Genomic DNA, 22,255 nt, shown 5'->3' with positions numbered 1-22,255 from the left:
TTTCGCGGATAGCAGAGTCCCTAATAAAAGCATTAAACGCATCAGCGAGCGGCCAAGAAAATTTAGGCGAACTTTTATCCAGAGGGGATCGCATCAAGTTAAAGTCGCCACCAATAAGCAGAGGGAGGTCACATGACTCTATCTTATTCAGAATTTCATCCAAGAAGATCTGAGAGAGAGAGAGAGAGAGTGACCAGCGGGGCCATAAAGAACCATAACTTCCAAGAGCATACTGAGGGAGCGGTGAGAAACAACAGTACTGGCCCAAAAAATACCATAATCAAAGGCAGCAAAATCGAACATATCTCTTTTAGTGCCAAGAAGAATGCCACCCGAGTGACCCGAAGACGGCAAATGATTCCAGTCGAACCTATCGGTCCTAGCCACAGCAGCGAGTTCGTTCGGGGAGAAGGAAGGTTTAAGCGTATCAACAAGGCCAATGATGTCTATGTTCTCAGAGCGGAGAAGATCTTTAAGTTGGTCCCTGCGCCCCTAGTGCCGAAACCCCTAATATTCCAGAATAAGGCCTTCATCTATGAGAGAGGTTTTTAATGCGAAGACTTGACCTGCAGGGCAATGCAGGATTTAGAGCATTTGCCAGCCCCGCGCTGAGGCGCAACGGAGGGAACCTGAACCCTTTCAGATCCTCCCCCGACCCCACCGTCCACAACCAGTGGGGCGTCAACGCTAGAGGCGACCTCCTTGGCCCTAGCAATATCAACCTGTGCCAGTTCATTAGCCTGAATAATATCCAATAACGAAGAAGGAGACCCAAAACTAGGATCGCAAGAAATGCCTACATCCTCTAAGATGCGCAAAAGATGAGCATTGGACTGCGACGAAAGGACTAGACTAACAGGAGAAGAAGTGGGTATGGGGGGAGTTGGAGAACCTTAGGGGGTACCTGAAAGAGGCAGGTCTCTGGCCGCAGCATGCTGCGCCGCCCGATCAGCCACCCGCTCGCCACTGTTGGAGATGCACCCGCTCTTGCGGGCCGTGGAAGCAGGAGAGCGCACCGACGCAGGGCGAGCGCGAGACGGGGAAGCCGCCGCCGACGAAGGGCCCGAGGCCGCGCCCATATCAGCATCAAGCCTGCGGCATAGCCCCGCCGCAAACTGCTTGGAATCACCAGAGGCCCTGCTCGAGCTGAGAACTTCTTGACGGATGACTTCTTCACTACTGGAATCAGCTAATTTGCCATCTGCCAGCTCTTTGCCGTCTGCTAGCTGACGGCAAAGAAGCTCTTTGCCATCAGCTACCCAAAAGCAGACGACAAAGAAATGGCAGACGGCAAAGAAGCTCTTTGCCATCTGCGAGCTCTTTGCCGTCCGCCAGCTGACGGCAAAGAATCTTTGCCGTCCGCTGGCAGACGGCAAAGAGAGAGGTGGCCCCCACCCCCCCCCCCCCGCCCGTTTGGAAAATACTTAACGGCCCACCTCTTTGCCGTCTGCCAGCAGACAGCAAAGAGGCAAAAGGGCGGACGGCAAAGAGTGGCGGACGGCAAAGAGGACACTACCTAACGGCCCGTACCCCCCGCCCGTTACTCTGTTCTCTCCTCGCCGAGCCCAGCCACCACTTCCCACCCCACCGCCGCCGCCGCCGCCCGCCGCGCGCCGCCGCCCCCACCACTCGCAGCCGCCCGATCGCACCACCACCCCGCCGCCCCACCGGCCCCCGCCCCGTCGCCACTGCCGCCCGGCGCCGTCGCCCCCCGCCGCCCCGTCGCCCCCGCCGCCCTGTCGCCCCACCGCCCCGGCCCCCCGCCGCCCCAGCGCCCCGTCACCCCCCGCCCCGGCCCCCCGCCGCCCCGCGCCCCACCGCCCCTGGCCCGCCCCCCCGCCCCAGGCCGCCCCCGCGCCCCGGCCACATCCTCCACCGGCCACCTCCTCCACCGCCCCGCCCCCTCCTCCACCGGCCTCCTCCTCCACCGGCCCTGCCCCAGGTGAGCCCCCCTCCTTTTTTTCTATTTTTTTCCTTTTTAGTTTTAGTTTTATTTTAGATTTAGTTTTAGTTTTAGTTTTAGGTTTAGTTTTAGTTTTAGGTTTAGTTTAGTTTGAGGAAAGAAGAAGAAGAAGAGAAAAAGAGGAGAGGAGGAGAAGAAGAAGAGGAAAAAGGAAAGGAAGAAGAAGAGGAGGAGGAGGAGAAGAAAAAAGAAGAAGAGGAAGAAGAAGAAGAAGAAAAAAGAGGAGAGGAGGAGAAGAAGAAGAGGAAAAAGGAAAGGAAGAAGAAGAAGAAGAGGAGGAGGAGAAGAAAAAAGAAGAAGAGGAAGAAGAAGAAGAAAAAAGAGGAGAGGAGGAGAAGAAGAAGAGGAAAAAGGAAAGGAGGAAGAAGAAGAAGAAGAAGAAGGAAAAAAAGGAAGAAAAGGAAGAAAAGGAAGAATAGGAAGAAGAAGAAAAGGAAAAAAGAGGAAAAAACCCCGACCCGACACGGCACCCCGACCCCGACCCGGCACCCCGACACGACACCCCGACCCCTAGACCCCAACCCCGAGACCCCGAGACCCCGACCCCGAGCCTGACCCAACACCCCGACCCCGACACCAACACGGCACCCCGACCCCGACCCGACACCCCGACACCGAGACCCCGACCCCGACCCCGACACGGCACCCGGAGACCGACACGACACCCCGACCCCCGACACCTCCCGAAAAGGTGTTCTTTGGCCTTCCAGAAGCCGACGGGGTCATATATTTGTGAATTATTAGTTAGGTCATATATCTTTCGATTTTGTTATGAAAAACATCATATATAATTGTGTTGATCGGGTAGTTTTAAATGTGCAGTTGTTTCATCGCTGCGAGGTTTGGTGTTCGACGACCTCGCCGTGCGTTTGACGAGCTCTGCCCCTTCGTTCGTGGGTGAGCACAAATGACATGTCCTCCTCCCCCATTAATTATTTGATCTATTCCGATGAAACTTGATAGCTAGCTATATATGTGTCTTGAATCATCAGTATGCGTAACCAATATGTGTCTCCCGTTCGAAAGCGTCATAGTTATAAATATGCATGCATTTGCATATTTATAACCTTGATTCTTTCGAATTGTCCAACGCTATCCATGGACAGCCCGAGTATGTTTAGATTGGGTTCGTTTTCCCATATGCTTTGCTCCGGATCCGACGCATAAATTTCGTCAGTGCCTCCCCTGTTGTTCTCCGGGTACACATCCTCTCTGTTTATTGCAGAGACGTGTATCAGGAGAACAGCGGGGAGGTGCTGCCGAAATTTTGCGTAGGATCCGGAGCATAGCATGGGAAAATGAACCCAATCTAAACATACTCGGGTGGGTTAGGACCTATCATTACCTATTAGAGTGTAGGTTGCATGGGCGTAATAAAATTGACAAAGTAGATCAAGTGATGAATATATACATGGTGAATTATATATATATATATATATATATATATATATTTGTTGTGTGTCTAGTAGCTCTGAAAGTCAAGATGAGTGATCGTGCGTGGATGTACACCGGTCACACTGGTCAGAACAAATGGAGCACTAAATGGTTCACAAAAACCAAGGGGTTTGTGCGAGCCGCATTTGCAAATGGCCAGAGGAAAACCTGGTGCCCCTGTTTACGGTGCGGCAATTGGGAAAAGAGGACAGAGGCTGAAATGGGCAAACACCTGCAGAAGAGTGGTTTTACGCCCGATTATACGGTGTGGACATTTCATGGTGAGTCTGCCCAACGTGACCGAGCTGAGGTGGATCGTCATCGCACCGACGAGCATGGTACCGGGATGGAAAACATGGTGCAAGACTTCGATGATGCTCGGGATTCGGACGAGGAGATGGAGGAATCTGCAAAGGCCTTCAATGAAATGTTGGAGTCTTCAAAACGTCCGCTCCATGAGCACACTGAGCTTTGTCAGTTGGATGCCATCTCACAAGTAATGGCTCTGAAGGCTCAGTTCAACTTGGGCAGATAATGCTACGATGCAATGATGACAGTATTTGGACGCTTTCTACCCAAAGCCATGTAATGCCTGCAAACCTGTACCAGTCGGACAAAATCCTCCGTGCACTGAAGATGCCCTATGATAAGATACATGCCTGTGAGAAAGGATGTGCCTTGTTTAGGCTTGACTATGCGGACTTGAACTATTGTACCATTTGCAAGTCTTCCAGGTATGTTGTGGTAGACAACGGTATGGGTGAGAAGACACAGACCAAAATCCTCGTTAGTGTTCTTCGGTATATGCCAATCGTACCAAGACTTCAACGTCTTTTCATGGTCGAAGAGACGGCCAGACAGATGACATGGCACAAAACGGGCAAAAGAACCGAACTAGATGCAGATGGGAATCTGATGATTGTACACACATCGGATGGTGTTGCATGGAATTTTTTTGATGAATTACATGGTGACAAAGCGGCAGATCCGAGGCATCCTCGAGTCGGCATCAGCACGGATGGGTTCAGTGTGTTTGGTATGACAGCAGCCCAATACAGTTGTTGGCCCGTATTTGTCTTTCCACTCAATCTCCCCCCCGGACAGATTCTGCAAAGAAAGAACATTTTCCTGACGTTGATAATTCCAGGGCCCAACTATCCGGGGAAAAATATGAATGTGTACATGCATCCGCTTAAGGACGAATTGCAAGAAGCCTGGGATAATGGGTTCAAGACATACGACGCCTATAGCAAACGGAACTTCATAATGCGTGTCTGGTACATGTACTCGACGCATGACTTGCCGGCGTATGCGCTATTCGTTGGCTGGTGTGTGCATGGAAGGTTCCCGTGCCCCACATGCAAGGGAGCTCTTGAGTTTCGTTGGCTTCAGGCCGGTCGCAAGTTTTCTTGCTTCGACATGCATAGACAGTTCCTGAATCCTCGCCATAAGTTCAGGAAAGACAAGAAGAACTTCATCAGAGGTATAGTTGTCAAAAACTCTGCACCACCTGCATTGACAGGCCAACAGACCCTGGATCAGTTAAACGCTCTCGAGCCAGATCCAGAGCGTCCAGGGTACTTCAAGGGGTATAATTCTAGGCACGCCTGGACTCACAAAACATGCTTATGGGATCTGCCTTACTTCAAAGACCTCCTTTGCCCACACAACATCGACATGATGCACACTGAGAAGAATATCGCCGAGGCACTTTTTGGTACATTGTTCGGCATAGATGGGAAGTCAAAGGATAATACTAAGGCTAGAGTCGATCTGGAGGCGCTATGTGATAGGCCGTTACAAAACATGAAAGAACCGAAAGGAAAGCAGAACTGGACGAAGCCAAAGGCATGGTTCAATCTTGGAAGGCCAGCTATGAGGGAAATTATCTTGTGGGTGAAAATGCAGTTGATGTTCCCTGATGGGTATGCAGCGAATCTACAGAGGGGAGCCAGTCTTGATAAATTGAAGATATTTGGTCTCAAGAGTCATGATTGGCACATATGGATTGAGCGGGTAATGCCGGTGATGTTGCGTGGCTTCATCCCTGAGGATGAATGGCTAGTACTGGCAGAACTCAGCTATTTCTTCCATGTTCTTTGTGCGAAAGAACTATCGCCTGGCGTGCTAGAAGAAATGGAAGAGTTGGCGCCGGAGTTGATCTGCAAGTTAGAGAAGATCTTTCCACCGGGCTTCTTTAATCCAATGCAACATTTGATTTTGCATCTCCCGACCGAGGCAAGATTGGGGGGGGCCCGTGCAAAATCGTTGGTGCTACCCAACTGAGAGGATGCAGAAGACGCTTTGACAAAAATGTAAAGATAAACGTAGAATTGAAGCATCGATGGCTGAGGCATTCATCACCGAGGAGGCGGCAAACTTCGTGACAGCACACTACGAAGCCAAAAATCGTCATTTGCATAATCCGAAGCCTCGGTACAATGCTGACGACCCTAAAAAGGGTGGATCAAACCTCAGCCTATTCAAAGGGAATCTCGCACCAGCCAGTGTTTCAAATCCATTATCTTTGGATAATGAACAATGGCGGACCATTTCGTTGTATATCTTCAACAACCTGATAGAAGTGCGGCCGTACATCGAGTAAGTTCTTGGTACATAGTTTCGCAACTTCTATTTCCTTTGAACTGCTCTTATTCTTGGATATTTCATACAGTCGATACGTCGCCTTATTCTCGTATGGAGCGGTGATCCAAAAGGATTCTGTCGAAGAGTATGAGCTTCTCGCAAAGCAAGGAGGCGGCTATCCCGGTTTCATCTCTTGGTTCAAACAAACGGTAATTTCTATTAGACTTGTAGGCTAATTTGTAGGCGGCTATCCCGGTTTCATTCGCTAATTTGTGCGTAATGCAAAAATCCTCTCAAATTAAACTTGTAGGCTAATTCAGAGTCTATGGACACCGAATTGAGACAAGTCGCTAATGGTTTTGACTATAAGGTCCGTTCATTTGACAAATACGACATCAACGGGTATCGCTTTCGTACCTATGGCAAAGAGCTATCTATGGCCGACCGAAAGTCTACAAATTGTTGTGTATCTGCTATCGGCGAAGGAGGTACCGAGTATTATGGGAGAGTTGAAGCAATTTATGAACTTCTATTCTATGGTGAAAACCCACCGAATGTCGTAGTCTTCAAATGTTATTGGTTTCAGCCGAAGGAGACTAGAAGGACTCATGAACATATAGGGCTAGTTGAAATCAACCAAAGCACCCATTTAGATGTTCCTGATGTCTATATTACGGCTCAACAGGCGACCCAAGTATTCTATCTACCATGGGCCTGCCAAACTAATCCAAATCTGAAAGGTTGGGATGTCATTTATGAAGTGCCGCTACGTGCTAGACTATCTCCCCCAAAGGAAGAGGATTATGAACCTCACATTAACCCAAACACATATGAAGGAGAATTCTTCCAAGAGACACGTCTTTCCAAAAAGCGTTTCAAGAACCGCTATACTTCACCCCAAAACATTGAAGTAGACAGCGACAGTGAATCCGACATCACCCCAGAGGAGGACCAAGAAGAGCAGGAACAAGAAGAGGTTACTGCTATGGATGACCTGTCATTGCTTGACCGATTACGTCAAGGTGGCCTTGCACATGTTGATGCCACTGAACCCTATGAGCCCGTCATTGATTATAGTGATGATGATGATTATGCATTTATTGATGATACTGATCGAGATTATAAGTAGTGTCAGGTATTAAATTTTTTAATGTTGTACTTGATGATGATACACTTAAGTGATACACATATTATTATTCATGTCGGTCTTTTTTTTATGTTGTACTAATTTCGTTTACTGTTTGTCATGGCAGGTGTTGAAAGATGGTGGGTGCTGGTCGGGAGCGCGCCAAGGCCCCTTCTTCGTCCGCGCGTGGTCTGAGGTCTTCCATTCCAGACGCACCTCTCCGCCGAGCGTTGCTGGACAGTATGGCCACACCGCCGGGCCCTTCTTCGTCGACCGCGGTGCCCAGTAGGGGACGAGGTAGGAAGAGAGGAGGTGGGGCATGTGGTCGCGGGAGAGGAGGTAGGGTGACTGCTACGGCGCCTTCCTCGCCGCCACCCCCAGCTGTTTCACCCGAGCACATGACTGCTAGGGTGGACTCGTCCGAGGAGGAGGCTACACGGACTCCGGTCCACGAGCCTCCGGTCCACGGGTCTTGGGCCCACGAGCCTCGGGTCGACTGGCCTTCGGCCCACGAGACCCCGGAGGAGCACACGTCCAGATGGGGTACCTGGCCGGATCAGCCCGAGGAGCCGAGTGGCCATGCTGATGATGGCGGGGAGCCGACTGATCTTGAGGAGGAGGGGGGCACCGTCTACCAGCGTGGTGCTACACGGCTCCCGTCCGTGCCGGCGACCCGCGAGCAGAGGTGGTTGATTTTCCCTGATGGGGAGAGGTACGTAAGTGCATTTAATATTTTTGTACCTTGTGCATTCACGTTTCTTCAAATAACTAATGCGTTGGCCTTGTCAGGCTGCAGGGGTTGGGACCACCATCATAGTGTCCGCCGGCCCAACTCCGTCCTTGGAGTTCTTTGCCGGCAAAACTTCCCGGGGTTTGTCACGTTGCCTGGTGAGGGTCGGCTTCCAGAGCTTGGATTGAGCTGGGAGCACTACGTGGCTGCCCCGGCCCCGCCGGATGTCATTATCGACGGTGTCGTGTGCGACACGAGGGCAGACATGGTGATCAGGACGTTCTGGGTAATTTCTCCTTTACACATTTAAAAATCTTCAACTAGCTAGTTATTAATTGTACTAATCAATATTGTCTCATTTGATTGCAGACATTCTACAGGTGTGAGGAGGGATACGAGGAGGACGCGGCACATGTTATCGAGAACGTCTGCAAGCGCCTACTGCAGAACTTACGGCACGAGGCTCGGGTGCAGGCTGTTCGAGACTACTACGCCTTGCGTGGTATCAAGAAGACCAAGCCGGCGTGCCGCGATAAGTTCCTGAGTAAGGAGCAGTACATGAAGGTAATTCTTAAGGCCTTCTACTTAAGTTCCTTCATTTAGTAATTCTTAGCCGTAGCGCACAAGTTTCTATTTGCTAACTTAGGCACCTCCGAGATGGTGTGCGGATCGGATGGATTGTTGGGAGGTGTTGGTCGATGAGTGGTGCTCAAAAGAATGGCTAGCCCTCCACAACGAGGCCAAGGACAAACGTGCCCAAATGGAAGGTGTGCCACACCATCAAGGCAGCTCCAACTTATATCAGTTCGGGCGCAACTGGGTATGTGGTTTGCTTCATGATTCATGCAATTCATTCATCATGCTAGCTTGAGCCCTTTAATTACTAATTTACATTGTTTCTCTCTTTCAGGCACGCCATAATAAGGTGGATAAGGTGCCAGAGGTGTACGACCTGTATGCCATGGCCCACACTGCCTCTTTCAAGAAAGTCAAGGCTTTCTCTCAGTCTGACCTCGATGATGCAAACAACTTCACCAACATCTCCTCCCACAACAAGCTCGTGAGATATAGAGATGAGGGGAAGGCGAGGAAAGGGGAGGACTTTAACCCGAGCCAGGGTCCCATTGATCTAGAGCTGGTGATGATATCTGGTGGCGGGAGGTCCCATGGCTCCATAGCCATTGGAGATGGACTTATCCGTTGTCCTAGCACTCTCCCGGAGATCAAGGCGCGCCAGTCGAGCTCCACTCCTGAGATAAGGCCTCGTGAACGGCCAGTGCAACTCGCCATCAAGGTTAGTGATACATACTCAGTTATCTTTCTCCATTACATTGTGTGCGCTTCCATCAATGATTACAAATGGTCATGTGAGTGGTGTTGCAGGCTGCTATACAGAGTGAGAGATATCGAACGGAGAAACTTCTGGCGGAGGCGGCGGAGAGGCAGCGGGAGTTGGAGGAGAGGACGACAAAGATGATGGAGGAGGAGAGGGCACGGAATGACATGCAGGCAAGGGCCATGTACGAGCTCCTTGTGGTAAGTTTCTTCTGCAGATTAGCCAAAACATTCATGTAGTGTTTGTCTCATTACTAACTAGCATGACTGAGTCGTCGAAACCAAATGTGCAGTCTGTGTGCGAGAAGACAGGTCAGACCGCTCCGCCGATGCCAGTGATTGCTCCTGGGACCACGGTGAGTTTTATTTGAATGGACATTACTTGCTAGTCTTAACATTTGAGTGTCATCATGCTAACAAGACATTGGAAATGATCTTTGGTGCAGCGTAACTCCAGACAAGCATCGCACGATCCTTCTCCAGCTACCGACACGAGCCACCCCGCTCCTACACCTCCTGGATCTTGGTAAGTTTATCTAGTGTTTTGCTTAACACATGCATAAAGACCTAGACTTAGCTTTAATTAGCTTAGTTAGCTCATAGACGATCCATTTTACTTAAGTTAGCTCTAAAATGACCCATTTTACCTAGGTTAGCTTATAAATGATCCAGTTCATCCAAGTTAGCTAAAAAATGACCCATTTTACCTAGATTAGCTCCTAAATGGTCCATTTTACCTACGTTAGCTTTAAAATGACCCATTTCAACTAGGTTAACTCCAAAATGACCCATCTTACCTAGGTTATCTCATAAACGATCCATTTCAACTAATTTAGCTCATAAACGATCCATTTCACCAAGTTAGCTAAAAAAGATCCATTTCACCTAAATTAGCTCTTAAATGATCCATTTCACCTAAGTTAGCTCAAAATGATCCATTTCAACTAAATTAGCTCATAAATGATCCATTTCACCTAAGTTAGCTAAAAAACGATCCATTTCACCTTAGTTAGCTAAAAAACGATCCATTTCACCTTAGTTACCTCAAAAACGATCCATTTGACCTTAGTTAGCTCATAAACGACCCATTTCAACTAAGTTAGCTCATAAATGATCCATTTCACCTTAGCTAGCTCATAAACGACCCATTTCAACTTAGTTAGCTCATATATGATCCATTTCACGTAAGTTAGCTCATAAATGACATACTCTTCTTGTTCTAGTCTTCTTCTTGTTCTACTCTTCTTGTTCTAGTCTTCTTCTTGTTCTACTCTTCTTCTAGTATTCTTATTCTAGTCACCTATTTCTAACTTTCTTATTTTTCATTTTGCAGATTTCATTCACTTGACGAAAGCTTGTATAGATGGAGTGCTCCTTATCCCTTTCTCTGTTTCTTTTGTATCGTTGAACTATGCATGTACCTTGGTAGTTGGATGAACTATGCTATGTATGATGGAAGTTGGTAGTTGGATGGAACATATGTGATGAAGTTATGTGATGGAACTATGTATGATGGAACTATGCATGTTGGATATCTTATATGTTTGCTGTGAAAATTGTTGTCATATATATCTTATGTGATGGAACTCTGCATTGTGAAATATATCTATATATGCCATATATATTTTCTGTGAAAATTGTTGGATTTAATAAAAAACAGAAAAAAGACCCAATATGCAGGCTCTTTGCCGTCTGCCACCGACGGCAACGGACCCTTTGCCGTCTGCCGCGGACGGCAAAGAAGCCACATGGCATCCAGCTGTGCTTCCCGGGAGCTGACCCATTTGGTCAGTTTGCCTACAGTGGCAGACGGCAAAGAGTTTGCCGTCAGCGGCGGACGGCAAAGGCCTGCCATGTAGTGACGTGTAGATGACATCATATGGCAGACAGCAAAGGCACTAGAAAGTTTGCCGTCCGCGGCGGACGGCAAAGGGCTGCCTTTAGGCACTTAATGGACTGAGGGCACAATTATTGCCGTCCGCCCTCTTTGCCGTCCGCGGCAGACGGCAAAGGGCCTTTGCCGTCAGCCGCCAGAAAGCAGACGGCAAAGTAGCTGTTTACCGTAGCCTACTTTGCCGGAGCCTTTTGCCGTCCGCCGTTCGTGCCTTTGCCATCCGCCGTGGCAGACGGCAAAATAGCTGATTCCTGTAGTGCTTCTTCTTTCTCTTGGTCACGGGTCCGGACGGGGGAATGTCTTCAATACCAGAGAGGGAGGGGGGAAGCAGGGCGGGCTGGGAGGTTGGAGCAAACACTAGAGAAGGGGGTGCCCCTAGGTCCACCAGAAGTCGCAGCCCCCCACCAACGCCATCCACCGAGTCTTTGGTCCCGCCCCCACCGGGGCATTCTCCTTGTGCAGATCGCGGTCTTCAGACGTCAGCCCATCCCATTTCGATTGGGTGAAATGTTGCTCAGTGCCATGGCTAGAATCATCCGGCAAGCCATCACCGTCCTTGTCCTTATCGCCGTCGTCTGAGGTAGGCTGAGGGGGTGGGGGCGGGGGTGAAACCGGGGCCGCATCACCCTCCACCCGAACCCTGAGGCGGAACCCGCCAGTGGATGGGAAGACATCAACGGAGCCGCTGATACAGAGAGGATCAACGCACCATACCCGCAGCTTGACAGGGCCCAGGACACACAGAGACTCCGGGTCGACCTCGATAGGTTTATCAATCAGAAAACCGAAAGCCATGAGGAAGGTAGTGGAGTGGAGCGGAGGTGGAACGTCGTCGACTAAGACCCAAACATCAGTCAAAGAGGAAATAACTTTCGATCCGTTGGAGGCTGCCTTGACAGAAACGACTAGCTGGTTTAGGGGCAGAGTGAAGCTGGAGCAAGACAAAATCATCCGTAAGCTTTCTTTGGAGGGGAATAGTGCGGCGAACTCATACTCAGAAAGTTGGCGAATCTGCCAATCCCACCCCCCATCATCCCATAGGCGAAGTTCATCAAGAAGGACCTAGGGAGAGATCTTCTTATCTTTGACAGTAATGATGCTGGAGTTGGATAGAGCAGCGATCGGAACCACATGTGGAACCTCATGGTCGAGAGCGAAGAAAGAGCATCCAGGAAGGCCGAGACTATAGTGCACAAAGCAGGAGGTTTGATGCGATTTTGACAGTCGACAGTTAGGTGGCCGTCCTCTCTGCAGATCAAACAAAAGGGAGGGTTTTGGCATCTAGATTAGAAGTTCTCTGGACGGTGACACGCGAAGTAGGTGAGGGTGGGATTAGCAACTTGGGAAGGAGGAGGAGCGTGCGCCGGAGCGGAAGGAGGCGGAGGAAGAAGACCATCCCCGACAGGCCCAGACACAGCGGAGAACCACGGCCGCCGGAGGAGGGGCGACGGTCCGGCGCCATAGAGGAGCCGCGAGGGCCGAACCGACCGGGCCTGCTTCCAGGGGCCGCCAGAGCCCACACCAGAGCCCGAGCCGAGGCCGGGACACCACGAGGAGGAGGAGGACGCGAGGTCAGACCAGCAGAGCCAGCCTGACTCGCCGCTGCCGCCACCTCCCAAGGGTCCGAAGCGCGCGACGCAGATACGCCCGGAGCAGAAGGGCCGGCCGCCACCGAGCCAGGTCCAAGGGAAGGAGGGCCACCAAGCTCCGCCGCCGACCCCCCCGGTAAGGCCACGATCCGCCTTAAGCTTAGAGCGGAGGGAAGCCTCATACTCCAGATTGACCTCACCCTCAGCCGAGCCATCCCGCCGCCACTTTTGGCCGGACAAGGCCTCGCTTGAGGACCCGCGCGAGCGATCCATCGAAACCACGGATGCGAACGAGAGAGAAAGGGGAGGGGGAGGGGTAGATCTGGAGAAGACGCGAATGGGGGAGCGGAGGCGAAGAAGGTCGGAGAGAGACACTGGAAACCCTAGAAATGGGGGGAGAGAACCCTTCCGAACCCATAATACTCAGACCGCGCCAGGCCGGGGTCGATGGGTTGGGCCGGGCGAGAGCGAGGGAGTGGGCCTGGGCCACCCGAGGCCCAAGAACCACACCGGGGAGGGGAGGGAACTCCGAAACACTAGCAAGGGCGAGGCGGGCCCCAAGCCCAACATGCCCATCAAGCGATGCCGAAGTCCGGAGCCCAGGCGCAGGACCCACCATAGGGTGCGCCGCCGGATCTAGGGTTACAGGCAGGGCAGCCGGCGGCGGCGAGACCACCACAGATCCCTCGCACGGAGCACAGACGGAGGGGGACGCCGGAGAAGAGGGAGGAGATCCAAGCTCCGACGCCGGCTCAGCACACTGCCCCGGCCTAAGGATACCACGGTCAGGGGACGACGGAGGAGCCCGACGACGCCCGCACGACACATGCGACCAGCCGTCCACGACCATCGAAACGGGGGCCGGACGCCCACGCCCACCAGGCGCGGACTTACGGCGCCGCACCGGAGTTGGGGCAGCGAGCCCACCGCGAGGAGGCGCCGGACGAGGAGAGGAAGGGGCGATTCAGAATCGGAGTCCGAGGCCTCAGAGCCAAGAGCCCAGAACCTGTTAGCGGGGATAGGAGCCCGCAGGACTGAGCGAGGAGAGGCCGGCGGGGAGGGGGGAGGGGCCGAGGGCGAGGCCGCATGGGGGCGGCACGGGGACGCCGGAGACGGGAAGGGGGGAGCGAGCCCAACTCCGTCGCCGCCAGGAGGGAGGGGGGAGGGGAGAACCATCTAGTATAGTGACATTTACTAGTAGGTTTTAAACAGTTCTCCTGGTAATCACGGCAGATAAAACTACGGTGCGAGGCAAGCGCTGCCCACCAGAAAAAATCTCACGAGGTCTACCGACGAGGCATCAACCCCGAAGCCCCCTTCTAGGCGAACAAAGTCCCTACACCTACACCAGTACAGATGTGCCTTGTCCGCATAACAGACACAATCTAATCCAGAGGTCTTAATACCATCCGGTCTAGGCGTCCTATAACATGCACCGCCTGCGCATGCTGAAGGATCTACCACAACCATCTTCCGCCATCCCGTCTTCAGGAGGAATCACTGCATACATCTTGCCAGTCCCATCTGCCGTCAATGTCAGCACGACACCAGAAAAGCGCCACCAGCCTGCGCGTCGATCAAACAGCGTCCAACTCTGAGACTCCACTGTTGCACGCTGCCGAGACCCACTGTCTTGAATGTAGTTGATGTAACACTGCTCCACCTGTTGGCCTCTCCAGTGAATCACTGCTCCAAGACGATGCCCCCAGAAGGGAGAATGATACCCCTCCGTCATCATCTAATCCGGGAAACCCAGACCCAACGTTTTGGGTACCAAATGAAATTTTAGGATTTCACACAGTTACCACGTTTACCGCTCCCCCTCGAGAAACACTCATACCGAGCAAAAAACTCTCGAATATTTTGAAAATTTTCAATTCAGACGCTCACACTATAGTTAAATAGAGTCTATCTCTTCTGCAACAACAGAACTGGTCGTGGCCTAGTGGCAGAGGCATCCTTTCCTCAATAGCGAGTCACGGGTTTGACTCTTGCCTCATGCTTTTTAATTTCTTTTTGAGGATGCAAAAGTTTAAAAATGCGACCTAAATGTTGTAGCGTCGAGAGGTCGGACTCGCGATAGTTGAGTAAGTGGCAACTCAGGTTGAACAGCCACTACTCCAGGGCAAGGTTTGTGATACATAAGAGTTAAATACATATCTATATCAACTTCAAAAAATTTGAAATCAAAATTTGACTTTAAATTTCATCCCATTTTTTTGGTATCTCGTGGTTACCGTGGTAACCACAAATTCTGGCGCCCCTCGAGAAAAAGGGTCCACTCAGGATCTAAAACCTTGCCCAGACCTAGGGTTTCCCCGTAACAGCTACCACCTGGAGGAAGAGGGGCACGCCATCTGCAACTGCCAACGCACCCAAGCGGTGCCCACCGCCGCATAGCTCTCACGACGATGCCTTCAAGAAGGACACGACGCCAGGAGCGCCGTCACCGCCTTATACATAAGTGAGTGCTATTTAGATGGCAATAAACTTGGTAACAATGCAGTAATGTAGCAAGTTTTAAGAACATACCTAGTTAATCGAATGGAGTATAAGTCCACTAACTGGAATCAAAGTTTGTCATGGAGGTGAGTTGAAGTTTTCCTAAGGTGCGGCAGCAGCGCGACCGACACGCCCAACCACTCGTTGCCGTGCTTGACATACCAGTCTGCTGTCTTCTTGATCCCCTCTTCCCATGACATGTGCTCCGAGCCTCCGACCACCCGAGCATCTTGAGCTTCTGGTGGTCGCTGAAATACCCGTGGTCATTGAATGGAAGGTCGCTGACCGTCCAGATTGCCTTGCTAGGGTTTAGGACGAAACTCGCAATTGGAAAGTTCCCTTTTACCTAAATGGGAACTCCTCTTAGCATTACTAAACCAAAAATGGAACACTTCATGTATCTCATTGAGAGGATTCAGAAGAAGCTATCCACATGTTCTCAATATTTAAGCTACGATGGGAGACTACTTATGGTCAATGCTATCTTTTCCCCACTGCCAACTTTTCTCATGAGCTGTATGCTCCTATATAAAGGTATTATTGAGCAAATTGATAAATATAGAAGGCACCTTTTTTGGAGAGGGAGAGAACTAGTAAAGAAAAATCCACCTTTGGCAGCATGGGATATGATCTGTCGACCCAAGAACAAACACTGGTACAACGAGGTGCTATACAAACGGGTTTTAACCCTTTCCGCGACGGTGTTGTGAACCGTCGCCAAGTGAGTGACTGCGATAGGGGGGTCCTTCCCACACATCCCAGAAACCATCGGGGATAGGCCCTCCGGTCACACACGCTCAGCAAAGTGAAGTGGTGTGCGACAGGCGAGCGATCAAATAGGTTATACATACAGTTGTGCTAAAAAATACAATTATACAGGCCAAATCGTTTCTGGCCGTAAGTACATCCCACACAGTCAGTCCCGGCTAAACGTTTTCGTTCATATGTACATTCCACACAGTCATTCCAAGGAATACGTTTCCATTAGTATGTACATCGCACACAGTTAATCCAAGAAGTACGTTTCCGTTGGTATATACATCACACACAGTCACTCCAAGGAAAATGTTTCCATTCGCAGGTACATCACACACAAATTTCCCCATTAAATCGTTTGTGATAGCGTTGCCATTGCAGACGATATTAAAAAAATTATCGTTTCTATTGAATGCATCACACACGGTGCGTAGAAAAAACTGTGTGGCAAAGGCTGTCCATTGCACACACTATTTATGTGGTAAATGTTTGGACAAGGTGGCCTAACGCAAACAGTTTTCAAGAGGATCTCGTGTGTGGTTGTTCATTGATCCAACACGGTTTATTCCTAGAAACTATGTGCGTTGCCAGAGGTCATCGCCCACGGTGTTTTCTCAATAACCGTTTGCAATAGAAAAACCCAATTAGCAGGCCAATTGGCCATTAGCAGGATAATTGTCCTATTATTAATAATCCATTTATTAATTTAATTGACATTTCATATTAAGCACACAATATATTTCATTTTCATATTAAGGAAGCAGCATTTCATAATTGAAATACATCAGACTACAACATCTTATAGCTTCAGCACTCAGCTACCCCATTACATAACTGCACCAGCACCAAGTTTCACATGCAACACTATAACCTTTCAAAATTAGCATCATAGACGGTACATAGATAGATCAATCTCATCTGGAAAACTGCTGAAGCGGAAGGCGAATACTGAGCCTTCATTGATGTTGAAGGTCTTTGCAACTTTAGGCCAGTGCCTGTGGATGATTGACCGTCCATCCTTCGTTCTCTTCAGGAACACTTCAATATTGAACTGTGGGTGTTGTATGAATACCTTCCTCGCCTCCTAACCATAGAGGTGGTTTGAGAGGTAATCATGAGTGAACTGTTTTGGAAATGCCTGAAAACAAGGATGTGCATAAATATATTCTCTATATTGGAAATGGGGCAAATGAATAAAAAATGCAAGGTATAATAGTTAGTACCATCCTGTAGTGAACTGATGTCTTCTTGATTGTGCAGACAAAGATCTTGTTGTTATTTGTCGTTAATTTCTTTATCCTAACAATCCTTCTGAGTTTCTTGACTTGACTGATATTCATGGACAACTCATTTCGCCATATGCAAAAATGATCGAACAGTGGGTCAAAACATCTAACAGTAGGACCTACATGTGCAAGACCAAATTGTTAAAAACCTAAATATTCAAATGGTTCCTGCAATTGCACAATAATGTGCTATTAGACAAAGGACCATGCATGTGCAAACCTCGATTGTAAACCTAAGTGCTTCTCATTGTTTCCCTGCAACATATATAAGGTAGTTAGTGATCAGGTTAAGTGGGTTCGCATGCTATCAGTAAAATATGTTGATGAAAAATAAGCACATTGCAGATTCATCAGATTAATTCAAGCCACATGGAAAACACATATATCCAAAGCAAGCATGATTAAGAACTAGAAAATATAGCAATCATATACGTTTCTCATGTATTAAGTGTAGCCAAATTTGATTTATTCCTCACATGCACAACAATACAAAATTCTACCCACGACAATTGAACATCGCATTGCAGAATTGAACCAAGCAGTTAACTAAACACGACAACAAATGAACCAAACATTAACTAAGCACCACATTGCACAATATAACATACTCCTAATAGAAGATCAGACAGTTAACCAAACCAAGCATGCTTAACAACTTGGAAATATAGCAATTGTATTTGTTTCTCATGTATTTAGAACAACCAATTTCGATTTATCTCTATGATACGTCTCCAACGTATCTATAATTTTTGATTGTTCCATGCTATTATATTATCTGTTTTGGATGTTTTATATGCATTAATATGCTATTTTGTATTATTTTTGGGATTAACTTATTAACACAGAGCTCAGCGCCAGTTTCTGTTTTTTTCCTTATTTTTGAGTTCCGCAGAAAACGAATATCAAACGGAGTCCAAACGGAATAAAACTTTACGATGATTTTTCTTGGACCAGAAGACACACGTAGGACTTGGAAACCAAGTCAGAAGAGTCCCGAGGCGATGGCAAGGGTACAGGGCGCGCCCCAGGGGGCGCCCCTGCCTTGTGAGTCCCTCAGAGCTCCTCTAACCCTATTCTTTAGCCTATAAATTCCCAAATATTCCCAAACCACTAGAAGCGTCCACCAAAATACTTTTACGTCGCCGTAACCTTCTGTTCCCGTGAGATACCATCTTGGAGCCTTTTCCGGCATCCTGTCGGAGGGGGATTCGATCACGGAGGGCATCTACATCAACCCTATTGCCCCTCCGATGAAACATGAGTAGTTTACCATAGACCTACGGGTCCATAGCTAGTAGCTAGATGGATTCTTCTCTCTCTTTGATTCTCAATTCCATGTTCTCCTCGATGTTCTTGGAGATCAATCCGATGTAATCTTCTTTTGCATTTTGTTTGTCGAGATCGATGAATTGTGAATTTATGATCAACTTATCTATGAATATTATTTGAATCTTCTCTGAATTCTTATATGCATGATTTAATATCTTTGTATTTCTCTTCGAATTATCAGTTTGGTTTGGACAACTAGATTGGTTTTTCTTGCAATGCGAGAGGTGCTTAGTTTTGGGTTCAATCTTGCGTGATTTCTCCCAGTGACAAAGTAGGGGTGGCGAGACATGTATTGTATTGTTGCCATCAAGGGTAAAAAGATGGGGTTTTCATCATATTTCTTGAGTTTATCCCTCTACATCATGTCATCTTACTTAAGGCGTTACTCCGTTCTTTATGAACTTAATACTCTAGATGCATGCTGGATAGCGGTCGATGTGTGGAGTAATAGTAGTAGATGCGGGCCGGAGTTGGTCTACTTGACACGGACGTGATGCTTAAATTCATAATCCTTACCTTGGATATCATCATAACTTTGCACTTTTCTATCAATTGCTCGACAGTAATTTGTTGAACCACCGTATTATTTGCCTTTAAGAGAGAAGCCTCTTGTGAAACCTATGGCCCCCGGGTCTATTTTCCTTCATATATTTTCAGATCTATATACGAAAAATAACAAAAATACCTTGCTGCAATTTATTTACTTTTATGTTTTAGTAATATTTTATATCTGTCTCTATCAGATCTCACCTTTGCAAGTGGTCATGAAGGGATTGACAACCCCTTTTCGCGTTGGGTGCAAGTGTTTGATTGTTTGTGTAGGTGCATATATTGGGTACTCGCGCGTTTCTCCTACTGGATTGATACCTTGGTTCTTAACGGAGAGAAATACTTATCTCTACTTTGCTGCATCACCCTTTCCTCTTCAAGGGAAAAACCAACGCAAGCTCAAGAAGTAGCAGGAAGAATTTCTGGCGCAGTTGCCGGGGAGATCTACGTCAAGCCTACCAAGTAACCATCATAAAATCTCATCTCTTGCATTACACTAAATGCCATTTGCCTCTCGTTTTCCTCTCCCCCACTTCTAAAACATTTTCAGAAAAATGCAAAAAGATTTGCCTTTTTATTTTCCTTCTTTCCGTATGCCCTTTTGTTCATTTGCTATCTTTGCTCTTGTTGCCATGTGCCTTCTATTTTCTTGCATCTTCGCTTGCTAAAAATCTATTGATATGGATCCACTTAAAGTTTTCTACTTGGATCATCTTCGATCTAGATGTGCTCGTGCTGAAACCCCAACTAGTTTAGTTGTGGGAAAATCTTTAGATGAGCATGCTCATTTTGTGCGTCACCGTTGTCTGAAAAGGGGAGACTCTTATGGAATCAAATAAATTGTTTGCAATGTTATGCTTGGAATCTTTGTGAACTTTGTGATTTTACTTGTTACTCTAAGAACCCTAAAAAACGCCTTCCCTACCTATGTGAGGTTAATGATAATGAAATCTTATCTTCCCATGAAAAGGGTGTTTACAGTTACTATGATATGGAACAAATTGAAGAATTTGTTGCTTTTAAGGGTGCTGATGAAGTTGCTCCTTTGATTGAAAAGTATATATTAGTCTCTACAAATCTGAAAATTTTGATATACTTAAATGTTGCTATAAAAACTATGCTCATAATGTCTATGTCAAAGAATTTATTGAGAGAATGATCGTTGCTTTGGAAGAAAATAATGATATACATGAATCTATAGATAATTATGATTTCGTTGATTTGATTGAAATATCCCTTGATGAACATGATGCTTGATATTCTTATGGCCATGAAGCCAATACTTATGGAGATGATTTTGCTATAGTTCCTTATGTTAAACATAAGATTATTGCTATTGCACCCATACTTGATAGTTCCTTGAATCAAAAACATGATTGCAATGATGTTATTATAAATTGTATTAGTGCCAATTGTGCTAATAATATGCGAAACCCCAAGCTTGGGGATGCTAGTTTTGCTATGTCCGCTACTTACTACAATAATCATGATTGGGGTGATAATGCTTCTTATGATCTTGAAAATTTATTTAAGCCTCATGATGAATATGTTTGCTATAATATTGAAAGTGGATTTGGAAGAGTATAAACTTTAGAAAATAATGATCCCACTACTTTGGAGATTGATAAGTCTTATGAAATTTTTGATAAAAGTGGGTTTGGAGAGGTCAGGACTTTATTTGATGATAATCCCACTATTTTGGAAGAGTGTCAACTTTGCATGCATGTGGATCATGTTGATAATATTTTATATGATAGTTATATTGTTGAATTTGATTATGATCCTACATGTAATTATTATGAGAGAGGAAAATATGGTTATAGAAATTTTCATGTTACTAAATTACGTCTTGTTATGTTGAGATTGCTATTGTTTCTTTCTTGTTCCTTGCATATGCTAGTTTTTGCTTGCCTTGACAATTTCTTTGCCTATAAGATGCCTATGCATAGGAAGTATGGTAGACTTAGATGTGTTTGTCACATGCTATATGATGCTCTCTTTGTGCTTCAATTCTTGTCTTTCATGTGAGCATCATTAAAATTATTAATGCCTAGCTGGGGCGTTAAACAATATCGCTTGTTGGGAGGCAACCCAATTTTATTTTTGTTCTTGAGTTTTTTTGTTCCTTTTTCAATAATTTTGTCATCTAGCCTCTGGTTAGATGTGTTTTTATGTTTGAGCCAAGTAAGACCTTTGGGATGGCTTACAGTGATAGTTGATTTGATCTTGCTGAAAAACATAAACTTTTGTGCCCAGTAAAATAATTTTGAAAAATCACAGAAGCTTGATTTTGATTAGAATTTTATACACAAAATTGATATACAAATTCCCTAGGTTGTCCTAATTTTTCAGAATTGTTGGAGTTACAGAAGTATTTGAAGTTTTCAGATTGCTACACACTGTTCTGTTTTTGACAGATTCTGTTTTCTATGTGTTCTTTGCTTATTTTGATGAATCTATGGGTAGTATCGGGGGGTATGAACCATGGAGAAGTTTGAATATAGTAGATATTACACCAATATAAATAAGTAATGAGTTCACTACAGTAGCGAAAAGTGGTGGTTTATTTTCTTATACTAATGGATGCCATGAGTTTTCTCTTGAGTTTTGTCACTACAAAAAAAAGACACATCCGTGACATTTTGGGCCAAACGAATATTTTTCCTGTCATGCTTATGACACTTCTATGATGATAATTGTGACAAAACCCGGTATCATCATAGATGTGGTGGGCTCCTACTTCTATGACAAAAAATCATGACAGAAAATGGGCTTTTCGTCTTCGGCGGGCCGGAGACGCAGCTACATGACATTCTTTGGGCCGTCCATGACAGAAAAAACCATGGTAGAAGCGAGGGCGAGGAAAATATCGAGGAGTTCACGGTTACGGTGGGTGGTCGGGGCCGAGCGATGCACGAAGGTTTGTGCGTTTCTCTCATACACGTGCGCGCGTGAGTGCTAGGCGTTGCGCTCTAACTGAACCCGAGCAAGGCGTTGGGCTCTAACTAAACTCGAGCGATTGCACTAGCTACGTTACTGAACGCGAGCGATCGATCCCTTGCTATTAACTGAACCTGAGTGATTCCTTCGCTACTGCTGCTAACTAAAGTCGATCGAACGCTGCTGCCTCCTTCCCTTGATGAACAGTGAGCGTTGTTGGGGGGGTTTGGATGAAC

At 47.3% G+C, this 22,255-nt stretch overlaps 1 protein-coding gene across 1 annotated transcript in view; it reads left to right on the top strand.

The window, feature by feature from the left end:
* The first annotated feature begins 551 nt into the window (after positions 1–551).
* Positions 552–22,255, top strand: part of LOC141027842 (uncharacterized) — a 104,958-nt gene continuing 83,254 nt past the window's right edge. Inside the window, exons 1-4 of the mRNA XM_073505368.1 lie at positions 552–730; positions 7,648–7,821; positions 7,906–8,125; positions 8,209–8,341. Of these exons, the coding sequence (XP_073361469.1) occupies positions 552–730; positions 7,648–7,821; positions 7,906–8,125; positions 8,209–8,341 (706 nt within the window). The remainder of the gene's footprint in view (positions 731–7,647; positions 7,822–7,905; positions 8,126–8,208; positions 8,342–22,255) is intronic.

This window comes from Aegilops tauschii, chromosome 1, assembly GCF_002575655.3.
Source record: "Aegilops tauschii subsp. strangulata cultivar AL8/78 chromosome 1, Aet v6.0, whole genome shotgun sequence".
In the NCBI taxonomy this organism is placed as follows: Eukaryota; Viridiplantae; Streptophyta; class Magnoliopsida; order Poales; family Poaceae; genus Aegilops; species Aegilops tauschii.
The sequence above is the reverse complement of the archived record's forward strand: the minus strand, read 5'-3'. Positions and strand labels throughout refer to the sequence as shown.